Source organism: Poeciliopsis prolifica, unplaced genomic scaffold (genome assembly GCF_027474105.1).
Source record: "Poeciliopsis prolifica strain line A6 unplaced genomic scaffold, Auburn_PproV2 SCAFFOLD001, whole genome shotgun sequence".
Lineage (NCBI taxonomy): Eukaryota > Metazoa > Chordata > Actinopteri > Cyprinodontiformes > Poeciliidae > Poeciliopsis > Poeciliopsis prolifica.
The window spans coordinates 14,830,690-14,848,727 of record NW_026562376.1 but is presented as its reverse complement, the minus strand read 5'-3'; the positions used below and the strand labels follow the sequence as shown (position 1 = coordinate 14,848,727).

The 18,038-nt window shown below is 39.7% G+C and overlaps 1 protein-coding gene across 1 annotated transcript in view; it reads right to left on the bottom strand.

The window, feature by feature from the left end:
* The window catches only part of mrpl23 (mitochondrial ribosomal protein L23), a 41,097-nt gene that overhangs the window by 12,791 nt on the left and 10,268 nt on the right, over positions 1–18,038 (bottom strand). Inside the window, exons 3-4 of the mRNA XM_055039787.1 lie at positions 12,897–12,979; positions 9,921–9,994 (exon numbers count right to left, since the gene is read on the bottom strand). Coding sequence (XP_054895762.1) covers positions 9,921–9,994; positions 12,897–12,979 — 157 coding nt within the window. The remainder of the gene's footprint in view (positions 1–9,920; positions 9,995–12,896; positions 12,980–18,038) is intronic.

Sequence of the window (18,038 nt, the reverse complement as noted above, 5' to 3'; positions counted from 1 at the left end):
AAAAGCACATCCACTCTTTTTGTGTTACAGCTAACACTGTAATAGGAAAATAAAAGCATAAAAAGTTAAATTTATCCCTTCCTACCCGTCTATATCCATTTACTTATTAAATTCATAACATCAGGTAATAATGCATTCAAGTAATAAAATCATTTTAAACATAGATACACAGATGCTTGCTTGGCATCTGAAAGTAATTTAAAAACTGTTGGCATATTTGCCATTATGACTGATGTGTATATAGATCATTTGTTTCCTTTTTTCCTATTAAGATTTCAGCAAATATTTCAATACACAGCATACATTTAACTTTTTTTTTTAACAATATTAAAGCATAGAACATATGTGACATCAAGTGAAAAGCAGCTGGTCACCAAGGAATTTTAACAAAATACATCTTCAGGTATAAATGAAATCCCAAATTCTCATAGCTGAAAAATGAGAGGCACACCAAGGGAAGAAAGCTCTGAAAGAAAAGTGGCAAACGTTAAAAATGTTAATTGGTGCGATAAGCAAGGGTGAGGCAGCACAGGAAAGGGAAGGAAGCTCAGTGGCAGACAGGCAGGCATGTGTGAGGAAAGCCTGCATTTGCGTGACAAGGTGAAAAGGGAAAGGAACAAGGGAGAGCAGGAGTGATTTCGATCCAAATACTTGAAAATAATAAAATTCCTCACAGATAAGCAAGATTTCCCGCTCAGCCCCGATTCAGCACCTCCGGCTTCAAAAAAGCAGAAACTTTCCCTCCGAACTGAACGGAGGGGAAACATGGTGGTCGGGGTCTCTGGGGGTTTGAAAAACCCTCCTTCCCCAACATGTACCCCTCTGTCATCACCCTTAGTCAGCCTAGCTAAGCACATACACACACACACACACACACACACACACACACACACACACACACACACACACACACACACACACACACACACACACACACACACACACAGTCACACAACTCTTGTCCATTATTAAGCAACACAGAGTCAATAACAGATATGTGATAAATGAAGTCCTGTAAAGGACACTATACAGCAAAATGTTGCCATCTAGTGTTAGGCTAACATGACTTAGCCTTACTCTCATTATAATTCTGAATACAGCCGTTTCCTCCCCCCACTTCTCCCATTTGAGCTGTGTCTCAACTCCTCCGTGCTTGCTTTCCAGTTACTCATGTCTTTTTTTTTCCCCTCTTCACAGCTGCCTATTCTCATTTGATACAACTCTCAACTAACCTGGGCATTGACAGGAAGCAAGTTATGGGACCAAAAGAGACTACAGAGAATGCACTGAATTTTCATCAAAGCAAAAGTACAACTTAACATTTTTTCAATTCTGAGAACAATGACTTGTGTTGTCAACAGAAGCCTGGTCATTTTCTGTAAAATTTAGAATTAACCATAACATACTTCTAACTCCTTCAGCAAAGCACTTGTCTAAACAGACGCCGTATGATCAGTCACACACCACAATAACAGCAATACAGCATACCCATAAAAATTTGGTATATTTGAAACATAACTCAAGACATCTGACTTTGCAACTCGACGCCTTGAAATTGGTCTGTCTCTTCAAGAAGTCCCCACTCGCTTTCAGAACTTCATCACAATGATGCTTCTCCATTGTGCCATTTACTGTTATTAGGAGCACTGCAGTTTGCATGAGTAGCTCAGCTGCACCAGGTGTTTGCCAATTGCTGCTGCTGTCTGGTGGAGCTGTGTGGGGAAGGGGTGCTCAGTGGGGAGGGAGCTTGTCTTGAGGACAGAAGGTCCACGGAGGAGCACAGTGGGATTGGCTAATACAACTGAGTAGGACTTTATGCCAATACAATTTAAAGAGCTAGGAGCATAGAGATGTACATTTTTCCAAAGCAGTTTTGAATTTTCTTCTCATGTCTGGTTGTATTAATAGTATTTGGTTTATATATATATATATATATATATATATATATATATATATATATATATATATATATACATATATATATATGTATATATATATATATATATATATATACCACAAGCAAATGGCAACCTCGATGAGGCCACAAGGAAAGGAGCCACAGCTAAATACCTCCAACGAATAAGGCAAGTCCTGAGAAGCCAGCTCAATGGCAAGAACAAAATCCGTGCGATAAACAGCTATGCCCTGCCAGTAATCAGATACCCTGCTGGAATAATTAGCTGGCCAAAGGAGGAGATAAAAGCCACAGACATTAAGACCAGAAAGCTACTAACCATGCATGGAGGGTTCCATCCCAAATCCAGCACCCTGAGACTGTACACGAACCGCAAGGACGGAGGCAGAGGACTAGTGAGTGTGAGAACCACTGTCCAGGACGAAACAACTAAGATCCATAAATACATCAGGGACAAAGCCTCAACAGACAATGTGCTCAGTGAATGTCTCAGACAACAGGGAACAGAGGTTGAGGTGCCAGAGATACCATCATGGGAGGACAAGCCCCTACATGGGATGTACCACCAGCAAATAACCCAAGTGGCTGATATCAGTAAATCCTACCAATGGCTGGAAAAAGCTGGACTCAAGGACAGCACAGAGGCCCTCATCCTGGCCGCCCAGGAACAGGCCCTAAACACCAGAGCAATAGAGGCCCAGATCTACCACACCAGACAAGACCCAAGGTATAGGTTGTGCAAGGAGGCCCCTGAGACAGTCCAGCACATAACAGCAGGGTGCAAGATACTGGCAGGGAAAGCGTACATGGAGCGACATAACCAAGTGGCAGGCATAGTGTACAGAAACATCTGTGCAGAATATGGACTGGAAACCCCGAGATCAAAGTGGGAAACACCCCCAAAGGTGGTGGAGAACGCCAGAGCTAAGATCCTGTGGGACTTCCAGATCCAGACAGACAAAATGGTAATGGCGAACCAACCAGACATTGTCTTAGTGGATAAACATCAGAGGAAAGCCGTTGTGGTTGATGTAGCAATACCAAGTGATTGCAACATCAGGAAAAAGGAGCACGAGAAACTGGAGAAATACCAGGGCCTCAGGGAAGAACTGGAGAGGGCCTGGAAGGTGAAGACCACAGTGGTGCCTGTGGTCATCGGGGCCCTCGGGGCAGTAACCCCCAAACTGGAGCAGTGGCTACAACAGATCCCAGGAACAACATCAGACATCTCAGTCCAGAAATGTGCGGTCCTTGGCACAGCCAAGATACTGCGCAGAACCCTCAAGCTCCCAGGCCTCTGGTAGAGGACCCGAGCTCAGAGGATAAGAACCACCCGCGGTGGGTGAGAAGGGAATTTTATATATATATATATATATACACACACAAGTTTCACCTCTTGCCCATACCATCATGGGAGGACAAGCCCCTACATGGGATGTACCACCAGCAAATAACCCAAGTGGCTGATATCAGTAAATCCTACCAACGGCTGGAAAAAGCTGGACTCAAGGACAGCACAGAGGCCCTCATCCTGGCTGCCCAGGAACAGACCCTAAACACCAGAGCAATAGAGGCCCAGATCTACCACACCAGACAAGACCCAAGGTGTAGGTTGTGCAAGGAGGCCCCTGAGACAGTCCAGCACATCACAGCAGGGTGCAAGATACTGGCAGGGAAAGCATACATGGAACGACATAACCAAGTGGCAGGCATAGTGTACAGAAACATCTGTGCAGAATATGGACTGGAAACCCCGAGATCAAAGTGGGAAACACCCCCAAAGGTGGTGGAGAACGCCAGAGCTAAGATCCTGTGGGACTTCCAGATCCAGACAGACAAAATGGTAATGGCGAACCAACCAGACATTGTCGTAGTGGATAAACAACAGAGGAAAGCCGTTGTGGTAGATGTAGCAATACCAAGCGACTGCAACATCAGGAAAAAGGAGCACGAGAAACTGGAAAAATACCAGGGCCTCAGGGAAGAACTGGAGAGGGCCTGGAAGGTGAAGACCACAGTGGTGCCTGTGGTCATCGGGGCCCTCGGGGCAGTAACCCCCAAACTGGAGCAGTGGCTACAACAGATCCCAGGAACAACATCAGACATCTCAGTCCAGAAATGTGCAGACCTTGGCACAGCCAAGATACTGCGCAGAACCCTCAAGCTCCCAGGCCTCTGGTAGAGGACCCGAGCTCAGAGGATAAGAACCACCCGCGGTGGTTCTTATCCACCCAGGGTGGATTGAGAAGGCAATTTAAAAAAATATATAAATAAAAATATTTATATTTTAATAAAAATAAATTTTTTTATTTATATTATTTATTTTCATATAAAAAAAAAAAAAAAAAAAAATATATATATATATATATATATATATATATATAGATATATTTTTTTTTTTTTTTTTTTAAGTCTTTTAATTCAATGTTGAAGAGCTTTCAATCTCTTGGTGATCATAAATCCACAACTATCCTAACGGTCTTTAAATAAGTGATTTCCACAAGAAACCAGGGTGACAGGTTAAAACATTAAAGCACACCTCGCTACATAAATGTATACCATATCACAAATATTTTTATTTCCCAAAAGCCTTGCACTTAAAACTCTGGCTTATTCACGTTTGTGCAAAAAGTCAGATTTATTGTTAGACTTGCTACATTGTTAAATCATTCATTCATTTTATTGTAACCATACTGTGAAATTTAATAAGGCTTTCCTTGCTGTGAACGGTCATTAGTTACAGTCATGCTAAAAAAAAAAAGTACACCCTCATTACATTTAAGGGTTTTATATAGTTTAAACATATTTAGGTTTTTTGGGATGTACTTTATTTTTCTAAACTTTTATTTTGGCTCAATGTTTCTTTAATAAATGAGGACATGTTTATAATATGTAATGTGTGATTAAGCTAGTGTATATTTATAACCACCAGCCTGTCGAAACCTCAGATATACTCAAAAAATGTTTGTAATGTTTTAAACCTTTGGTGTTTTGTGAGGAAACGGAGACAAGTGAAACAAGTTTCAAGTCATCGTAGAATAAGTGGCTGGATTTTACCAGGCTAGTTTTTTTTTTTTTTGTGCACACTGCATCTTTTTGTATCAGATATCAGAACAGGGAGAAAAAGGAAATATTTGCTCATGACATAGAAGTGCAACGTCATGATGTGGTGTGGGAGCTAAGTCACTTAGAGCCCTTCAAAACACTTAACTGTACTATGATATACCGTAAATAATAGTTGTAGACTGCAATGATTCAATTATGAATTGTAGACTGCATTGTAAGTAAATGATAATTATTAAATTATTTACAATTTCTTCTATATTGCATAGTAGCTGCTTTAAATGGTGCTCAATACTTAAAATCTTACTTATAAATTAATTATATAACAATTAATAATATAAAACAGCAACATAATTATCAGAATACCTTAGTTTTCTCAAAAGGGCATCATTGCTTTTTTTGAAATTGACATTTTCAGCAGTGTAACAGTAAACTGAAAAGATGGGTATGGTCACATGTCCTGTACTATCAGCATCACTCTTGAACAGCTTTCAACTGGCACTTGGAGCTCTCAACGCACTGAAGTGCTGCTGCTTGTCCCAGTTGGTGAAGCTCGCATCTAACCGATGCAAGCTTTGCTGCTCAGTTAGATGAAATGACAACATTTCCTAAAAAGTGTTGAATATTTTTGTCAAACAAAGCACGGACGACTAAGTTGTAAATGTTCGGAAATTATATTATTTCAAAAAAACAAATTTTTAAATAGGAAAAACAATTACTTAAAATAAAGGGGTAACATATGTTAGATGGGTGAGAGTAACCCAGGTAATTTAATAAAGGCCAACCACAAGGTTTGAAATAAGGATACATCACAGCAAAAAAAAAAAGCTTTAAAGCAACAGAATAAATTTTTTAAAAAGGCTTTGCAGCACACATTCTACCAGGATTCTCTGATGAACATCCTGCTATTTTTAAAATTTTAGAAGTTATTTAAAGCCTCATAACAATTTTGCTATTCGAATGCACCGTGAACCAGACAAATCTAATTATACCAACTGTACATGAAGTAATGTCTACCACAGAGGTCAAAAAGTGCAATTCAGGATCAGATTTTCCAGCATCCACCCATACAGCATCAAACAGATGGAACAATATGAGTTGGGTGCGAAAATGTGAACCAAGTGTTACCCTGGGCACAGTGTTGGATAAAAGCAGTCTGAGTTTAAACCCAACAGTCCTGCTACAAGGCAGTCAGGCCTAAAAGTTGCAGGGTCAGACTCCAGGTTTTTTCATTTTCTGCTGCTGTTTTTGTCACCCCAACACCACCCCTTCCTTCTCTTACATTCAGCTTCCTCCTCCTCTGCCCCAGAGCTTTGCCCCATCTCTGGACCTCCCTGTTCTGGCATAACTCCATCGTGGCCTTAGTCATCACCCCCGGTTACCCCTCGCAGCCCCTCACACACATATATACACAGTTTCCCACACACAGCGCAAATTTCACACATGCAGATGCTATCTCTTGCCCCAATACTGGGGGTCCCCCTCTCAGCCTGAGGAAAATGGCCGTCACGGAACCCCGCTATTGGGAGGCCTCCCCTCAACCAAAACCTAAGAGCAAGGAGCAAGAGAAAGTGCACAAATCTATTACTGCTGCAACGCTAGCTGATGGAGGGAACAGGGGAAGAGAGAGGGGGAGCGGGAAGGATGAGGGTTGTTGAACAGGGGGGACTGCGGTGTGAGCATCTACCCACAGAACACTCTTGGACATGTGGAGTCAATTAGGAACAATCTTGTTTTCTCCCGACCGCTGCAAAAGAAGGGAGGGTTTTTCTTGGGGTGTGTGTGTGCGTGTGTGAGTGTGTGTGAGTGGACTTAGAAAAGTGTGTGGTAGGAAAGGAAGTTGAGGGAACATGTTTTTCTGAAAACCTGCCAGAGAAATAGGCCGGATATTTGGTTTTGTATCAAGCCATTTTATGCACAAAGAGTTTGTATCTCAGCATGCCTGCATGCTGTTCATCCCTAAATGATCAGCATTTAGGGATGCTGCTCATTTCAGTGTATAGAGACGTTTAAGTGTCTGGAGAAACTTGAACGGGATTTCACCCAGAGAGTCAGGCAAGTCACTGGAGAAAAAACATCAGTAAATGAATGATGGAGCAGGTCTCAGATGTGCACATGTAGGTGTGTGTTCAACAGCCTCCTACTTGTCACTGTCTGGTCCAGCTGGAAAAACCAGTTACCCTCACCCCACAAAAAAAAAAAAAAAAAAAAAAAAAAAAAAATCACAAGCCATTTCTTTACTGTCAAACAAGAGGAAGTCTTCTCTTTAAAAGATTAATTATCAGATCAATTATGTATCGCCTTTCAAACTGTCTTGTTTAAACAGTTTTCATTATTCACTCTTTCATGATAACGGATCCAAGGTGCTTCATGATGTGAGGTAAAAAAAAAAAAGTATCTAAACCACATTGGATTCATTTGAGCAAATTGCAAATATCTATCATAAAACAAAGGCCCTTTTGTTTCATGTAAGCATCAGGAGCAGTTGAAAAATTATCTTGGGGGTTGGAGTTAAAGCAGTCTTAAAGATTGGCAAACCTCAAACTTAACCAAAATTAGGAAGGATAGGTCTCCCTGAATTTAATCAAAACTGATATGCTGCGATAAAATGGCATCCTTTTTGTAGAATTAATGTGTGGCGCAATGAACAAACCTCAGCGGAAGAAGTACACCACATGATACCATCTCCATATTGACAGTAAAAGTCTGTAACCAAAGAAAACCACCTTAGGCTCTGTGGGAACTCAGAAGGGCAGATAGAGTGCATAAGCCACTAAAGAGATAAAAATGCTTTTCTGCAAACTGTATGAGTGTATTTGATGAAAAGCAAGTCCAAACTCACCTTCCACAACAACAATTGCCCAATTAAGCCTGTAAGAATTGACCACCACTGACCGTCTCATCTCCATCCCCCTGCAGGTTTTTCCCACAAAAACATTTAATGGCATTTGACAGTTTTGTTTTTCCTTTTCTGTTATCAATTTTAATACCAAAGATAACACGACTAAATACAAAATGTAGATTCTAAATGTTGAGTTCATTAAGGAAAATATCTATCTAAACCAAACTGACAACACAAAAAAAACATAATTTCTCTTATGGAATAATAGATTTGCTTATGTATTTTTAAAGTCTGGGGTCATTTTACTTAACCATTCCATTTTTGATTAATGCGAGATCTGTAAATTTAAGAAATAACTATGTGATAACATGAAGTAGTTTAAACATGTCATGCCCCATTAAAAAGAAATCAAAGGACAGATGGGAAACAAAGTCGTTAACATTCATCTGTTTAAAATTGGTTTTCAAGTCATTTTTAAAGCTTTTGAACTTCAGAGAACCACAGTGAGAGCCAGAAGCAGAGGTTGTGGTAGACTTTTTTACTGCCCGTCATTTTGACATATGGGGTCAAAACAATCCAGTTATAGTCGCCATGTGTCAATTTTAAAAATGATAATGAAAAACTCAATTTAATGTTCAGTTCCAACAAACTGAACAAAGAATACAAACTGTGCCACCACATTAAGCAGAGAAATACATTAAACTTTTTTCTCTGCAATGATAAAAATCACTGACTGTGGCCCCTGGAACTACATATAAACAATGAAATTAAATTATTACACTTATGAACCATTTACCTGCTGTAGTCTGAACGCACACAACTGCCTCCTGGTTCTCGTGAACCTGAAATTCTTACCCGCTTGTGCGTAACAAAATGTCTCAAGGGGACTTGCTGCGCAGGCTGTCGTCATAAGGTTTTGGACCTTTGCCTTGGACAGGCAACTTATCATGGGTGTTTTGATGTTGATCTGCCATGGAGACTGGAATTACGAGCCTCACTTCAAACAAAGTTCAGGCAAGATTTCTCCCATTGAAGAGATCAGAAGTCATCAAGTCTCTCTGAACAAGGGGTTTCCCAATTCTGCAAGACCTTGCTTTAGCAGGATGAAATTCAGCAGCATTTTATCCTGCTGCTGGATTTCAATGGCTTAAAAAGCTAGCTGAAGTACAATTGGATGTGGGAAAAGTCAAACTCTCGATTCAACTGACAGAGACGATGTGGCATGACCTTAAACTGGCCATTCCTGGTCAAAAACACTCCTGGCTTCACCCCATATAACAGGGAAGAGGGGGGGGGGACAGATTGCTCCACATCAATGTGTAAGGCTCCAGTTATTGCAAATGCTTGATGATATTTAGCACCAAATGTGGCACAGGCAGTAATTACTTTTTCACTAATGGCCAAGTTGGTTAGGCTAGATTTGTTTTCTTATGAAATGTTTTGAAAATAAGAAACTGAATTTTGATCATCTTTCCTCTTTGTTGGTGATTAGAAACATGCTGGTGCCCCCCTGGCAGATTTCTGAAATACTTTTTTCACAGCAGTGTAAATGATTTATAACTAAAAAAAAAAGGAGGGAGTACTGGTTGTTAATGTGGTGAGGTCTCTGCCTCCCACTGTGTACTTCACAGGAGTAAGTAAAATAATCCTGCTTACGCAAAACACTAACCAGAGAAAAAGCAGATAAAATGTGAGTTTAGAACCATTCACCCTAAGCTGTGTTGCTTTTATTAACCAGATGACAAATGAAAATGCAATTCAGTTTGGTATTTTTTTATAGTACCAATTAACTGAGATAACATAAAGGAAGCTTATTAGAGCTATAGTCAATGTGAGATTGACTATCATACTCAGTCAACATCAACAATCTAATTAACCAAATTTCTCAGACTCATATAAAAAGGCAAAAGGTTGCACTGGATCATATTTAAGGGTATCGGAATAGACAAGGCTTACTACAAAAGCACCCCACATGTCAAATATTTAGTTGCAAAAAATTGTCAGAAACATGTGTTAATTTCCATCCATATGATGACATGCAATAAAACACTTTTAAGAATGAATATTTCTGAAAGGCATAATGTTAACATGAGTTCTCACCAGCTGAACATAGGCCACTTTATAATCTGGCTTCTTAACCTTCTGGTTGAGGTGATTCCTCTTTTTGTTGGACCCTGAAAAAGACAGAGCAAAATAGTTTTTAAATTTTATTACCACACTACTTATCGATAACTGTGAGGAGTTTACAAAAAGAAAAAATTCTTCAGTGTATTTTTCACTTCAATAGTTTAAAATCACATGCTTTGAAATGTTTTGAGGAGAATGGATGTGTTTAATGTGGAAAACATGGAAATTAGGAAAAAAAAATCTAACGGATGCTCTCATACCTTTTTTTTCCCCAACGTATGGAGGTGAACAAAAGTGAATAAAATAATCAATAAAATTGAATCCAAGAAAAATGCAGTATAAATGCCTGCTTGAAAAGATAGTGGATGTTTGCATGGCTGGTAAAAACTAGAGGTGCACTGACTGGAGTTTCCTTGCTACTCCCAACAATTAAAAAGCCTGACCCCGCCAGCCCGGATTGTGGCTGATATTTTTTTGTTTTGTTTTGGGGTTTTTTTGTTAATAACTGACACGGTCAGAGCTGTTGGAAAATTTGCTAAACAAAAGTGATAAAGTTGACTATCATTACCCACACACAGACCTGGTCCAGTAGGCGGATCAATCAGTCAGCTCTCTCTCACTGCAGAGCAAAAACGGACAGTGGCCGATTTTCAGACCTTTGCAAAGATAGATAAGATTGGTGGATACAATCGTTCTCATATGCAACCATTGGCCAATTATCGATAACCCAAAGCTAAGGGAGTCAGTACCAGCCATGGTGAAAACATAAAATTTTTTTATTTTTTTTTAACCAGCCATTCTGGGTGATTGAATAACAAAAAAATATTATTTTCCCTCCTGGTGTAAATGCTTGAAAAGGCTAAATCCCATTGCGAGTGCGGCATAGATTATGCTCTTTATCAACTTCAGATAATAGTGTCAACCTCTTCTGTCTCATCCTTCAAATACCTTCGAGTCTAGAAAAGAGGGGACATGCTGAGCTGCTAAGTGTAGCAAATGTGTACACTTGTGAAAGCGGGGCAGCATTTTGTCAAACTGAGATCAATTAATTCTTATATCTTTAAGGGATTTCAGACAGGTGTGCATTTGACAAAATGATACTGTCAGTGACGGACAATGGCAAATTATCAAATAGATTCTCCCTCCTTGAGATGCAAATCTCAATAAGACCCTGGTGGTCAAGTCCACAGGCCCATGGAGTAACTGCCACTGCCATGGGAACGGTTTATGACATGAAAAACAAGGGAAACATTCCCTTGTAATGACTCATTTGTACATAAGTGTGTGCCTGTGTGTGCTTTGTGCCACACACACTAAAACACACACACTATATAGCTAGTAATCACTAGCTAGGCAGCGCACAGCTCAGGGAAAGCCCTAAGCAGGGTTGTAAAACACCCCCTCCACATCACCATGCTTAAATGGAGGCCCCTGTGTGGGTGGGACACAGAGGTAACCAAGTGTATGTGCCAGTGTGTGTTTGCACTTTCGTGTATGTGTTCAGGTTGCTGAGGAAAACCAAAAGGAAACTACTACAACTCTTGTACGGTAGTATTATGGCAAATCAAAAACATAAATGCACACCTTGAAAAGACACCAAACCATGTCTTTTCGCCTCTTGAAGGTTTTTCCTAACAAGAAGACTCACAGACGGAGCTTTCACAGAACACTCGCAAACGCAAGCACAACTTCTCCCACATTGAGATTGCGGTCTGGCAACCAGATATCACGTTACAAATCCCAGACTGGAGAGGTAGTCATGGTAACACCTTCCAAAATACCCCTGCCGCACAAGAGGGAAGAAAGAGTTGCTTGCACCCCTCACTCGTCTTGGTCCAGTCCCGTCTTTACACTGCCAATGGAGTGGAACCCCTGACGCAGACAGGGATACCTTCTCTGACGCACCTCGGGAATACCAGGGGCCTTCAGCTGCCCTTTGTTCTCCATCCCACTTCTTCCCTTGAAGACTTGCTGCTTTCCTTGAACTCGCTGCAACAAGGAGCATTCTTTCCTCCTGTAGCCTCTGACACAATTCTAATAAACAGTGTTAATTGCTTCTCCCTCTATATGGTAGGCGCCTCTCTCCCCATGATACCTTCTTGGTCTGACTGGCTTGACTGACCAATCTCTACCTCCTTCACCGGTAGACAGTGGAAGTTTAGAAACAACAAAGAAAGCAAACAGCTTTTTTAATTTGTTTGCTCTCTGTATGGAGCAACCAAATTAGTCTGTAAAAAATACTTGGCTACATTTTTCTTCCTTAAAGAAAAAAAAAAAGATGTTAGACAGCATTGTTAATTCGGTGAAATACCACTAATCTTGATTGCATAATAAGTTTTGGCAAAGAGATAATCAACGCTGCTAATAGAGGATCCTTAAGTTAGGCAGACTGCGAACTGTATGTGCATGTCTGGAGGAAGCATGGTGTGTTCTGGAACAGCTGGAGGCCAGAGTGCTGCAGCAGCAGATTGTCAGATAAGCAGCTGTGTGTGTGCACAGAAAAAGGAGGACCAGGCATGAGAACCAATACCGCAATTGGCCGCTGAAAAACACTCCTGCGGCTGCATTTCAATAGAAAATTGCGCACATAAGATGAAACTGCTAATCACTGTTAAATGTCGTTTAAACAGAATCGATTTGACTTTATGCTTCCCAAAACACTCTTTCTGTAAACCTTGCAAACCCTGAATGGAAGAAATGATTTTAACTCTATGAAACATTTTTTTAAGAAAAATGGGATGGCTCAAAATGCAACAGCTGATTTTCAAGTTCTTTATTCTGTTTTCTGACAAATTACTACAGAAAGCAGGCTCAATTCAATTTCTAAATATTGTAAATTGTTTTCAAGACATATAAATTAATTGTTCTTTCTATTTATGATTAGATTTAAAGGTCAGTACAGTATTTGGTAGACAATAGGTTTTTGTGCAAATAGCTAGGAAAGCTCACCAAATTGTATCCTCGTGCGAATTACTCCAACTGGGACGTTATAGATCTTCTCCAAGTAGTTCTTCACATCATATTTGGTCATGCTGTTAAAAAAAAACCAGGAAAAAGAAAATAGATCAAAGCAAAGGTCATAAGATGTCAACAGTATCACAATTTAAATGCCACGAAGAGCCATCTCAATACTTGTGTGCTGCGACTTCACATTCAGGTATGACACTTCATCATCTAACACCACATTCACTTAATCGACCTTAATATGGGAATAATGTAGCCCATTTCCAAACTGCATTACAATAATCTCTGCAGTTGTATCATGTGCTGTAAAGGGACAAGACACTCATATGAAAACCCATTCAGCTCCTACTGAATGGACCATAAAGTGGGGAGAGGAGAAATGTGAGTGTCAGTGTTCATCCAATTAACTGTCTAGGAGTATTGATCGTGCCCAGTGAAATTCTACACAGGAAGTGGACCTGGCACCAACTGATCTGGCGGGCTGGCCTAGCTCAAGGTAGCCCACTGGGTACCACTGGGAACAGATTCCTCTGCCCAGAGGAAGAAAGGCTTTTAACTGCTAATCAATCTAGTCAATTGAATTAGCTCAGTAGAAAGCCCTTCTCAAATGCGTCAGACAAAGTGCTTAATAGCGACGCTGTGGTCTGACAAAAGGAGCTTCGGATGTGGTGTCTTCTATCACCTCATATGTTCCTTTGACAGACAGTAATTTTCACTGTTTGTAAAGTAAACAGCTCGACACCTTGAGTATTTAGTAACAATATAAGATGAAGCAAAGATCTGCCTGAGAAAAATCCCATCTGTGAAAACAAAGACTCTTTGTACCAAAGAGTGATGTAATATTTGTTTTCATGTTGTAACTAACAACTTCTGTACCTCCAAAAAAAGCTCAACTTTGGCAAAGCTCACAGTAATGAAGAAAGATAATGTTTGCATTTTGGGAGTATGGAAAAAGGTAGACTCACCTTTAAAATGATTACATGTTTCCATATTTGATTATATAAATTCACAATAACTTTTTCATTTTTTTCTTTCATTTGATAAAGAATGAGTTGTTAATTAAGGTTTCTGAGTTAACGATGATTTGAGACAACTGAGGGTGTTTAGTGAATGATACACGAGAACTCCACAGCTCTACAAGTTGTATTAAATCAATGGTAGTAATATTTACGTCTTTGCCAGTCAGATACAATTGTTCTGTCAACAATCTGAAGCAACAAAGATGCACCTCAACATTTGGCAATCTGAAACCAAAATATATTCACCATAAACGATATTGAAAATGGTCAATTCTTTGGCTATATCAGTATTGTTAGTGTTTTCAGTCCACTAATCATCCCCTACAACTAAAAGTTTCATACCAGGCCTCGTAAATTAGAAATGTTACAAATTTATATAGCAAATCTATCTAGTATCAATCATATTAACTACTCAAAGTATTTTACTCTGAAATCTAACCTATTAACTCCAACAATCTCAGCATTTTCAAGGTTTCATGAAATTAAACATGATGCCTTGAAATCAGTATACTATGTTTATAGATACCATCATAAAAGCTGAAGTCTGTAAAACTTATAAATAAACAGACTATGTTGTCAGTGTACGTTTTATTGTGCCCAAATTCACAGAATCTTAGAATGTTTTGTCTTTTAGGGTTAGGGTAGATGCTTGTAGGAGAGCACCCATTGGACCTTTTTTTTATGCCAATTTTGAACGAAGGATCCCAAGATGTAACACACAGATGAGCCTTTCTGCTCCATTTGCACCCACCTCTCCCAATAACCACCGTCTCACAGAGAGTGTGCCAGAGAGAAGCAAAGCAGAGCGGAGTGACCAGGGGTACTCGAGTCCATGAGAGCTGGAAAGAGTAATTGCTTAGAGAGGTGGGTTTTCCTAGAAAGCAGGGTCGGGGAACTGGAGGAGAGGGAAGTAGCTTGAGGTCTGTTGAGTCTCATGTGGATCATTAGCAGGACGAACACTGATCCTGATTAATGAGAAGAACGTTTTCTAAATAAGCAGTGCTTTTAACACTTCAGATATCCAGCCACCACAAACCAACAGATGGTACACATGAGGTCTTGGCACAGTCATGTCTTTTACTATGCTTGTAGTTAATGAATAGGTACTTGACATAGCTCAGGAACTGAAAAAAAAAAAAAAACATCAAGAAACATCATCTTAAATAGCTGCCAGCTAACAAGATTTTTTTGGGAAAAAGCTTTGCATCTTCTCTCAAAGAAAGAAGGGGAAAATGTGATCCTTACCCCCTTCTCCCTTGGAGAGCAAAGCTAAAAGCTTTTATTCTTAACATATAAAGAAAACTATTTGCAGACATCAACATATTTTTTACAAGCAAGAAACTTCCTCCATGTTGGGAATGCCTTTCTTTACTGTCTGTGAAATATAAAGTGTTAGTCCATGTAAGAAAAAGCATGGATTGAAATGAAAACAGACATGAGGATAAAGATACATGGAACCCCTACATTTGTGTTTTCCTCGAAATGGATTAAATGTCCAGATGTAAATCAAAACTAGCTGTTAACAGATGATGATTCCCAGGCAGATTTCAAAGCATTCTGTTCCCTCTCTCCTAATGTATAAAGAAGGTTACATTAAGTCCATCTACAATAAGACAACTACTCCAAACATTCAGGTATATAGTCATACAGTTAAACAATTATTCTCTGTAATGACAAGACCAGGGAGTTATAAAAACAAACTAAGAGGCCCCAACATAGTCAGTGAAACTTAGTAAAAGTTGAATTTTAGAACAGCAAATCATAGATGGGGTCAAAGAAAAGGTCTACATAGTATCTTGTTAGAAAACATGCAACATTTTTTTTCCATTTGTATCACCAAATTTGTCCTTGTAGCAACAAAGGATAAACAAGATGAACACATTTGTCTGAATAGGCAATTTAGTGAAGAACTAATTTAAAGCCCCTTTTAGCTGAGAAACCTTCTGTACCACTGAGGAATATTGATGAAGACTGCTGAAATAAAATATTAAAGTTGTTCCTGCCACTGTTTAGTTGTTGTTTTTTTAAAATGGTGTATATGCAGTTAGAAAGCACTAACTAGTGGGTCTTATTGTGTTCTGGCAAAAGTAGTTACTGTGATAAGAATAAATCATCAGAATCATGTTTGTTCGCCAAGTTTGTGAACACAAAGAAGAAAATTGACTTTCAGTGCATAAAATTTTAGCTGTCTTTTTCCTAACCCTAGAGCTTTACAACACCTGGATGGAGGAAAGATCAGCCTCAATGATCCTCTCTACAGACCTAATTGTTCATTGCAATTTGGACCTGTCCCATTTTGTGGATGAGCCAAACCACAGTGATGGATGAACACAGGACAGACTACATAATGGCAGTGTAAAAGACGAGCAGCTCCTGTGACGGCTTGTACTTTTTGTCACAGGAAGTGGAAGTCTCTGCTGGGTCTATTTCCAAAAAGTGTCTATGTTTCAGAAATGTCTCAGCACCCAAGAAAGGGTAGCTCCAATGAACCTTAAGGGAGGCACAATAGATGTAGTGTTCTTGAGAAAGGGGTGCGCAGAGACTTTAATGAAAATGAATGGTCATGTATACAAGCTTAAATGAGTTGAGTTACAGGTGGTTCTGACAGCACTACTGGATCAGATGAGCCGCTTCCTATATGTATAGACACTCATAGGCCTAATCCAGGACAGTGATAACAGTAGTGTTATCTGTGAACTTCAGTAGTTTGACCGACAGATCCACTGAGTGCAGTCATCTGTGCATAGTGTAAAACTTGTACAGGAAAAGATGCTGCTCAGTCAGGAAGCTGGTGATCCATTGACAGGTGGAGGCTGGGATTGGGAGGTAGGTGACGTTGTGGAGAAAGATGTCTGGGTTACTGGAGTCAAAAACCATGCTGAAGTCCACAAAGAGTATACCAGAGTATGTCTCATGTCCCTTTCTAAATCTTCTGATGTTAAAAGAGCCTATTCACTTCTTCATCAGAGACCATAAGTTCAGGAAGGGGGTCTGAGGAGAGTAGAGTGTCTGGTATAAAGAGAGGTCCTGTCTCAGAGTGATACGTAGTTGAATTGGTAGGAGGTATTAATGGCTGCCTTCCAAAGTTTTACCCTACTGATGATGTGTCGTTGCAATAGTAATCCTGTTAAGGTCGTTTGCCAGATGAGGACAGTTTCAGCAATTCTATTCAGGTCTGTGGCTGGAGCTTCAGAAACACTTCAATAGATGCAGTCAAAACTGCTTTGACTGCTCCATCAACTTCCTGACAGGATTAGAGGTCTTCAGTTTCTGCCTATAGGTTGGAATGAGATGAAGCAGACCATGATCAAAAACTCCCAAAGTGACAGCCTGATATCCATCTTTCAAAGCCATGTTGCAGTAATCCGGTGTGTTTTTGAATCTCTGTAGGGGCACAATATGTGCTATCTGTATTTTGGAAGCATATTGTAAAGATTTGCACTGTAAAAATCCCCAAGAACAATGACAAGAGAGTCTGGGTGCTTTTCCTCAAATTGAGTTAATGAGCTGTTGTTCAACTTCTGATCTGCAGGCTTGCAAAGTTGCATCTTTATGTGTAATCTAACTAATTTAGAAAAGTGAACATTTTTTTTTTTTTTTTTTACCAACATTTGGTAAAAAATGTTGGTAAAAAACTTGTTGGTAATGACAAATTATTAATGGAGTTGTTTAAAAGTTCTTTATGTTCCTCTTCATCCTCATTGCAAGAAATACCCCAAAGTATTATGATAAAACTCCCAAGTCTATATTGCTCATTGCTACTTTGTATTCTAATTCATGTAGATGATTACAACAGGCAATGTTTTATCAGAAAACCTTTTTCTCATAAACTTCTATCAATTTAAGCCACTCATCTTGGCTACAAACTGGAATGTAGTCTGGAAAAAGCCCTGGGCTGAAAGTAAAGGAGAAAATGTCAAATTTCAACTGTACATAAACAAGGCTAAACTTAGACAAAGGGTGTGGTGTCCCTAAAAATGATGCAGGCAACATCTGATCATCATCCCAGGATAAACATCCACCCGACTCCACAAGCTAACCTTTCACACTTCTGCCTCTTAAGAATAAAAACCGGTCTCGAGCAACTGCTGAGGCCGGAGGCATCGTT